The following is a 9852-nucleotide window of genomic DNA, read 5'->3' on the forward strand; positions in this document are numbered from 1 at the left end:
GGATGTGTTTAAAATATGATTTGGTATTCTTTTAATTGCGAAAATATCACTTAAAACCAGCTTTTTGGGAATGACTCAGAATTCACCATGTAACGACAAATGGTATTTAGAACGGAAAATATCATATCTTAACCACAGTGCTTTAACATTATTGATATGGATAAACATTTATCTTTTATTTTTTTCAAAAAAAAAACTATCAATTAGATTGAATTGACGATACCGTTACACAAATGTGGAAAAATTCAAGTTGCTTCACTATGACTTTAAAATGCTTGTAATGGGACACTTCGCGCCTATTTCCCATGGGTTATCATACTCTGCTTTGTAGAAATCAATTGAGTTAGAATACACGTTACAGACGACATATATCAATAACTTGTATTTTCACAGAAAATTTCGAGCTTTTATTATGTTTTTCCACCACAAACAGCTGTAAGTTGGGTTCTGTATGAAATTGACAGTGAATACCCATGTTTCTGGAAAGTCCGATCGGATGTACATGAAATGAACATAAAACTAAAAAAAAAACTCTAAAAAGAATCACACAAACATTGGATGGAAATACATGGAAATTCCAATAGGTTGTCGGAAAATATTGAGGAATTCCCCTCAATTAACTAGATTTTTTTTAATTAGACTATTTTTGGACAAAAAATAATGAAGTTCAATATTTCATGGCAATAATTATGATAAATACTAAACTAAAGTAGTTTCTCAGACTAATCTTTACGAGGCTCTCCTATTCAATGGCAAACCAGTGCTGTGTCCTAAAAATCTTCTTTAAAGAATTAAAAAAACTATAAAGCAGTAAAGGAGTTTTATTCTTTGATATAGCCAACAAATTATGAATGCATTAACCATCCGGAAAATGATGACCTCGCACGATCACTACTAATAATAGATCCTATTACACGCTCACGCGTGCGCACGAATACGTGGTCACCAACGTTTACGTGAGTGATGACTAATTCACTCCCTGTCCCCCAATGATCAGCTCTTTGTGTGTCAGAAGATGCACATCCAATGGCATTCCCATTTACGATTATTTCGACACTTGCCCATGATTGGACAGCTACTTTAAATGACCAGTGAAATACGTATGTTCCCTTTATGGGCACAATGAAAACCCCATCATGTTTAGTATATCCATTTCCTTCGTTTATTATTACCGTGTCGAATGTAAGTGTCATATGGCCGGGTATATTAGGCTGAGAAAAGGAATTCATGTAGACATAGAATGCAACAGACTGTGTAGGTGAAACTGATGTTGCAGGAACTGAAATATTTTTTAAATGACATAATCTATAAAACGTAATATCCATCATAAGTGTTTTATTTTTAATGTTAAAAGACGTGTTTGTTGAAGACTACTGTCTAATTAAAACAAATTCTACGCTTATACTTTTACTGAAAGATATGCATGACTGTAAAAAAAATCAGAAGTATTGTCATACATACTGATCCTTGGCACAACATTTTTGATTGTTTCAACCACGAGGGTATTACTTATGGCATTTTTATTTTTCATTGTCCCGTTCGAATTGGCCTCATATACTCCGCCGTCTGCGATGCTTTCATCTTGTTCAGGTAGAGTTGACTGTTTTCCGATATTCAATACATCAGTATCTTTCTTTATTTTTGGAACACCGGAAATCATCTTCAAGGCAATATTTTGCCGTTGAATTTTCCCCAACAGCCTCTTTATTTCTTTAATTTCTGCTTTAAGATTGGAGTTTTCATTCTTAAGTTCCTTGTTGGCTTCTTCTAAAACGTGCAAGCGGTTTTCAATACCTTCCATCCAGTGGTGGTCAAATCTACCTTGGACATGAAATGGTAAAAGAACAGATAGAATTAAGAGGAGTCCCTTTTGTGCCATGTTCACGGATTTAATCTTTGTGTAAAATTAGGAACTGTACATGTATATCTACGGCAATCCCTTACTATTACCTAATATGCGTGTTTTAGTAAAGCGACATGAAGGTTTCAAAGATAAGGAATTGTGTCGTCTTTAGACAGATTTGTCTATTATTATATATATATTATTGTGTACCTCATGTTCTTATCTTTGTTGAAATCGTTTGACGCGAGTGCACTTTTTTCAATTCCTGAACAATGTTCGGCGTAGTATATTAAAATAATAACAATGTTGTAATTAAAAAATGCTGATATTATCAATCCAATACCTGTTTGTTGACAAAATAGTTAATCTTGAAAGATAATATGAGAGACTACTTTAAGATTAAATATTTATTTTTGCAATAGAAATTGATCGTAAACAAAATTTGAAACGACCTAATTAAAACAATAATAAATTTATAGAGTGGAGGTAATAATTTGAATAATAATAATTTGATATCTAATTTAATATAATACTAGTTTGCTGTGAGATGGATGGTAGCTTAAACAGGTCGGAGAGAATACTCGAAATCGGGTATTACCCGTGAAATCGCGTATAATACCCGATATTAGGGTATCGTTGAATCCGCAAAATCGGGTATTCCGTGCAACTTTCTACAAAAACTAAAGAATGAAGCAACGGCGCATTACGCCAGTTACTGTTACTTGTACATCAGTATCTTGTGGATTTATTTTTATTAAACCTAATTTATATTGTTGTCAAATAAGTTTAAAATCACACGACAAACACTGCTGGGGTAACAAAGAGGACACAATGGCGTTATTGTTTTTCAATATAATTTCTAAAAACAAATAACTACACCTCGTTTGTCTTTATTTCCCATTAAAGTATTCCATAAACTTAATTTTCTAATTTGTGCACTATTCACAAAATGTGAAACTTTAAAGAAATTGAACGACTAACGCCGTGTTATGCATTTTTACTGAAAAATGTATGGCGTCCCTTTCACGTGAAATATAAATTATTCCTAACAGTTAGAGAGTACAGTATAAGCGAGTCATAATTGTATATCTCTGCCATAATAGAATACCAGCGTTATTATAAAGAAGAATATAAAATAAGATTAAATAAATACCTACGGGAAAACAGGTTGAAAATAGCTAATTGAAGGTGAGTATCTTTTTTTTATGTCAATTTAGCATGGAAATTTTTATTCAAAGACACCGTAAATTTTTTGGTTGCATTTTAATCGATACAAGATACGCCATTTTACCTTTATTTTATGCATTTGTGTGAAAATTGAGAGCGAGAAATCATGTGAACAGGATTTTCTTTTTTTTGGGGGGGGGGGTATAAATAAAAGTCAAATGTGTACATATTTTCATGAGCTTATATTACATTGAATTTCTCAATATAGATCTAGGTACAGTCATATTCAAATATGAATTACATAGGCAAGTTTTCAAATTTCTTCTAGTTTCTACGTTTATGAATATGTTAATGAACACACTGAAATAATGGTGTTCATTTGCGCCTTGGAAACTCTTGTCTTACTTTTTGGGAATATAATTCCTCATCGGACATTAAAATTTCATAAAAATTGTAGCCACTTCCTTTCTTTATTATACTATTTGATAGACAGGGTAGATTTTACCTTCTGTTGTCTATTTTGCGCATTTTTTTTATATCGCTATCTTAAAACCTCATTATAATATGCTATACAACGCACTATCTAAATGGTTCTAGACAATCACAATGTCACAGTTTTCTTTTAGTTATCTTATCTGACACTTATTACTCATGGCAATAACTTTTCCTAATACTCATCTGTGATGAAGAAATGTGTTAAAAATAAACATGAATTTTAATTACTTGTAGTATCATATTGTGTTAGAAAATAACAGGTTGCTTTTTGTTTACCTATATAATTTTTATTTGATGAATAAATCTTCCCTACAATTAAAAATATGTAACCGAGTTTAACCGACCGTGACATTCAAAGACATATAGCAAAAAACTTTGCATTAACATTTAATTCAATGATTGCGAAAGGAGAGGTCTCTTGGACACATGCAGAACACAGTCGAGGTTGTTTTGTCAGAGGTGGTGAAGAAGCCTTTAGCCCCCCCCCCCCCTTTTTTTGAAGTCGCCAAGAAATGGTAAAATATTGATGACTTAGCGAAATTAAACTCTCATATTAAGCTGTATTCCTGAAACTATCACTAGCTGTTTCTGCTAAAATGTTGAAGACATATTCTGCAAATATGTATTAATGATAAAAAAAAGATTTTCCAAAAAAGAGAAAGAGGGTTTTTTAGCCGAAATTTTAGACATTTTTATCATTACATTATTTATACATTCATAAATAAATTTGATTTTATGCACAAGATGAATGTGATTAATGACGCATAATTAGATAGGATAGACAATTCCTTGTTTATACATGGCATTATATCTTATGTGTGAAATGTGTTTCCGTATAATTTGATTTATTTACAAATTGTTCATGTTTGTCGCGTTGATGTGGAATTATTATAAATTCCCGAATTCTGATACTTTACAATTCTGTTGTGTTGGGAATGAACATGAGGAAGATGCATATACTTTCAACATTTTGAAAAATATAAAGCAAATCGAACGCCTTTTTGTGTGCAAATCATGAAATGTACTGAGCTCCACGGGTATTTGTTGTCCTGAGCGCATTAATCTTGACGCCCAAAGTCTTACTTGGCTAGATACCTTTAGAAAACATTTGTATCTAGATGAAAGTTAACTCGGCAACATGCGCCATCCCATTGTTTAAGTTTTATTAGGTGATTACACCTCCTATACTTGATTTCGCGGATTCAACGATACCCTAATATTGGGTATTATACGCGATTTCACGGATAATACCCGATTTTTAAGAGAAAGCTCTTGTAACCTAAGTAGTGATTGGAACGAGGGAGAATTTTCCAGTATTGTTGCATAATAGGTCTATTTTATAAATATGTCTTTTGTTTCCTTTCATCAAATCACAATAAAATTTAGAGAAATTTCACGAACTTTTGTATCAAGAGAGCTTTTCAGATCACCCACGGTCCGTTATTTTTTCATTCGTTAACTTTTAAACACTCAGTTTTAAAACTTCTACAAAATCCTAGAAGTAAATTAAATAGAATAATGATGATAGGAATTCCAATAGAGTGTTTAAAGACGTGGTTTCCAAAACCACATAGATATTGTCAATCAGAAACTCGACCTCGGCATCTTTTTCGTAACACATTAAGGAATGACATCTTTCATGAAAACATACGCAGTTTGTTGCTCCATTAGCAGACTTAGTAGTTATGAAATTCGGCTAATTGAGCATAGACGGATCCAGGAATTTGTCCTAAGCGGAAAAGAGGGAGCGATTTCTTATTCTATTGTTTCACGTTCCTGTTCAGTATTAATGGAGTGGGGGTGGGGGTGGGGGAGGGTGAGGGTAAATGGCGTGTGTGGCCGGTATTTCTTCTGGAATTTAGATCCGACTTGTTATGTTTAAAAATGTTAATGTCTCTTATCATGTTTACATTGCATTACCTAATTAGGAAAAAATTAAAGGATTTTAATAACTGTAGAATTTATTCCGATTGATTTTCTAATCGAATGCCAAAAAAATGTACGAAAAGTTTTACTAGAAGTTGATTTGTTTTTATCAACATTTTTGAGATATGAAAATGCATTTGGGTGAGATTTGATGAAGTTCAAACAATATTCTTTAATACAGTGATGATGTGGTATGGATTCATTAATGCACAATAATATCCAAAAAAGCAGACTGTATAATACGTTCTTATCTTTGACATTGTTTGCAACCTAGTGCTCTGTTGTATATATAACTGCATTGTTCATGTACATAATGTAGGTCATTGACAGATCTGTATACAGTCTTTAACACCAAGTTAAAGATTGTAAAATGACGATCAGAACATGCCTCTTGTTTGTTCTCTGTGTATTAGCAATTCAGGACGTCCAATGTACCATCGGTCAGAACAGCATTGAAGTAATCGAGAATAGATTACGTGTTTTAGAGGAAGCCAATAAGGATCTCTCGGAAGAAAACTTTAACCTAAAAGAAGAAAATAGCATCATTAAGGATCTGTTGCAGCAAATTCAACAGGACAATGTTGACTTGAAGTTGAAATTAAATGTTTTAGAAAATAGGATTAATATATTGAATGTTGAAAGCACGTCATATTCAGCAAAAGAGATACAAAACAATGGAATCGATAAAGCCAAAGAAAAGAGCTGGAATGGGATAAAAAAGAAACAAAATAAAAGTGATGAAAATATTCCTTTGACTGAAACTAACAAGCACGTTGTCCCTAGAATCAGTATGTATAAACTAAAAACAAAATAAGATTCATATATCTTAAACATGTTAAATAACGTCAACAATATTTATAAGGTATCTTTACTTATAAAAAAGAAAAAATTAAAATATGCATCAATTTCACCTTTGAGAATTAATGATGTAATCACAATTTTAATAAAATACAGTTATTGACTGGTGTAGAGGAAAACAGTCGATCTGTTGGACCGGAGTGCAAGTTGTGCAGGCCGCGGGCAAAAGTTTGCACTCCAGTCTAACAGATCGTCTGTTTCCCAAGACTCCCATTTACAACTGTTTTGTTATACTCCTCTACCGAATGATAAGATAACTCAGTTTAGCGCCATATGACGTCAGCGGGCAACAGTCTATTTTAACAGTTCCTGGACTGACAATAGGAAAACCAGTCAATCTGTTGGACTTTTTAAAGTTAGAAATTATATAGCGACTGTTTAGTAGGGGTATAACAATTTTTAATATGAATGCTTCATCAATTTTAAATTTGGAAAACTATATTTCAGTTCCACCAACATCAATGCCAAATACACAACATGTCTCATTCTATGCCTACATGAATTACTATGACCAGGCAAATATCCCCAAACACATGACCTTTACTTTCGACTCTGTAATAGTAAATGAAGGAAATGGGTAGATCAAACATGATGGTATTTTTATTGTACCAGTAACAGGAATATACGCATTTCAATTGTCATTGAAAATAAAGGATCATTCATGGGCAAGCGTCGAAATAATGGTGAATTGAAATGCAATTGGATGCGCAGCTACTGAAACACAGGGGGTTGGTGATTATGGAACAGGCAGTGAGTTGGTAATCACTCATGTAGATGCTGGTGACCATGTCTTCTTGCGCACTCATAGAGCTGTGGTCGGATCTATAACCAGCACCGACTTTGCAAGGTCATCATTTTCAGGATGGCTTATACATTCATAATTTTATGGTAATAAAAAAATTAAATTAGTATTTTTTATTTATATTAAAGAATATATATTATAGGTCTTTTGACTGAACGACAGAACGTAAGGGATGAAAACATGATGATAATTAACGAATAATTATTTATCTCATGGCCCATCATATATCAAAATCAAAAATGTAACATCAGATACAATTAGGTTGTAATAGGAAGTACAGATCCTCTATCATGAGGTCACCAAAATGGTTCCTGAAGAAACTATATCTTTGATAGATATCTTTGATCCGCCTCTTTGAACCTCAGAACGATCGAGATAAAGTTTAAACTGTGATGTCCAAGGCTTTCACCTTATCTGGTATAGACCCTTTTCCTATGACGTATTTTGCCTAGGAGTTATTCCCCTTAGCCGCCATCTTCTAGGGCAAAGCGGTGAATTCACCTATTTGAGAAACCAATTTTCAGCATGAAAAAAATATATGGGGGAAATATTTACACTCTTAATATTATGAATTAATAGAGGCTTTAACAAACGTATATCCACAAGAAAAATAGTGTAATATTTACCTCAGTAACCAATATAACTAATCAAAATTGGTTGAATAATGATGGGATCTGGGAATGTTGCCCTACAACATGGCGGTCATAGAGAATAACTCATGCTGAAATCACTTCAATGGAAAACACTCAATGCTTAATTTTTCAAGGTGGAGTCGGTCTCGTGCTCTTTAAACTAGAGATATGACCATTTATCTTTCTTTTATATTTAATCTTCTTAGTAATTTATGCATATCGATTCAGCACTAAATATTTAGCAATAATAGTAAAAATTTACTGTGAATGTCATTGCTTGCTTGAAGTGCCAGATATTTAATATAACCTTTTGCACAGACACATGACGGTTTAATCTTTGTGGTACATTATCCCCATAAAATAATTATTATAATATCATTATACAGATGTAGTATGGGAATATATTTTTGCACTATAGGTAAGTGTTAAAAGTCAAGTTTCTGTGTTCTAAGGAGGTCTATTATATCTCAATAACGTGTTCTTTTTAAACTGCATTCTTCATATAAACGAATTCCATGAAGTAAATAATTATGGAGATAACGAACAGTATTTAAGATCAATAGTCCATTAAATTATAAAATTCCGAAGTTAAGCACAGACAGACCTCTGAAACATCAAAGGTTGAAACAGATACAATGGAGGAGTGAGCATCCCTTGTCAACCGGTCACAAACGTCGTGTGCTCCTCGTCGTGATCGGGAAAGAACGGAAAAAAATCCGTCGTCAATTCAGTGTACAATTAACTGCCTAATAATTAGTATGAAAAAGTCAATCTGCATCGGTAGTCTGTCTTTACTGACAAAGTCATCGTGTGGACCTTAAAACTTACGAAAAAATGTCTTTTAAAAGGACTGCCTGTTTCATCAACTTCTTTAATTGTGAATAATAAAGGTACCTCGGTGAAGAAATTGTTCAGTCATGTAAGTGAACATGCTCTTGCGTATCAATGCTACGGAGAGAATTCTGTATGCAGGTGATGAATGTATACATTGCTGCAAGTCCTAATTTGCAGAAGACAAACAAATTAGGAATATTGGCAATATCTATCATTATCTTATTTTAACCTTAGTGCTGTTGTACATGTACTGTTATAGAAAATATGCTAGTAGGTCAGGAGCTATAAATGATAATCTCTAACCTCAAAACAAAGATGAAAAGGATTTTGAAAACAAAGTCAAACTGACTTGTCTATGCACATCTTTTTGTATTACCAATTCTCTGTGCAAAAAGCACAATAGATAAAAACTGGATAGTAAAAAAATAGATTCACTTAGATGTTCAAGAAGAATCCAACAAAAAACTAACTTTGGAAATCATGAAATTACAAAAAAAAAATGCTTTTCATTAAAAAAGAGTACAAAAATATTTTTAAAAAAAACTGTTTTTAAAGAGTTTAAAGGAGACATATTGGTTTAAAACTGAATTTAATTAATCTGAAAATAGAAATTAAATTGCAATTAAGGTATTTTCATCCTACCGTGCTGTCATATACACTGTAAGTGTTTTGTTAAACCTGTAATTAATTTCAATTCATAACCAATAAAATTATCTTTACGATGAATTCGTTTTTTTACCAAATCTATATTCAATCTAAAACAATTATGGCAATAAATTCTTCTCGCGTACCTTCATTCATTATTTTTCTTTATTTTACGTCTAACATGTTTGCCCTGTTATTCACAAGTCAAACATATTATTAAAGAAATTATTATCTTAAACTTTCAGGATCAGTATTATGTCATGTATTAATAGGATATCCAGTTTTTACATAATTCTAACCATTCCGTTTTCTAAATAGTGGTGATCGTCTTTTATTGTTGACATATACTTCTGTTTATATATTTTTTATCTTATGAAATAGTGCACCTTATACATTTTAAAAGAATTATTAGTTATTTTAAACTATATTCTTCTTTGAACTCATTAAAATTGTGAAGATGAAAATGTCTTGCATGTTTTATTGGTGGAGAATATTTTGAAAGCAAAGAAGCATGCAAAAACCATGCAAGATAAAAGTTCAAGTTTTTATGTGGATTCTTATAATAAGTATGATTTTTCTTATAGTCGCCAACGTGGCGCAATGGTTAGAGAGTTGATCCTTACGTGGCGGGTTCGAATCCCACTGTGGGA

At 32.4% G+C, this 9852-nt stretch overlaps 1 protein-coding gene across 1 annotated transcript; it reads right to left on the reverse strand.

The window, feature by feature from the left end:
• Positions 1 to 845: 845 nt before the first annotated feature.
• LOC134273808 (uncharacterized) lies at positions 846 to 1925 on the reverse strand. Its single transcript, XM_062756016.1, has 2 exons — positions 1462 to 1925; positions 846 to 1279 (listed from the first exon to the last, which is right to left on the reverse strand). Exons 1-2 carry the CDS (start codon positions 1877 to 1879, stop codon positions 846 to 848), a joined length of 852 nt encoding a protein of 283 aa, XP_062612000.1. The 5' UTR covers positions 1880 to 1925.
• Positions 1926 to 9852: the final 7927 nt, after the last annotated feature.

This window comes from Saccostrea cucullata, unplaced genomic scaffold (assembly GCF_032062105.1).
Source record: "Saccostrea cucullata isolate Sc308-1 unplaced genomic scaffold, CSIRO_AGI_Scuc_v1 ctg1379, whole genome shotgun sequence".
Taxonomy (NCBI): domain Eukaryota; kingdom Metazoa; phylum Mollusca; class Bivalvia; order Ostreida; family Ostreidae; genus Saccostrea; species Saccostrea cuccullata.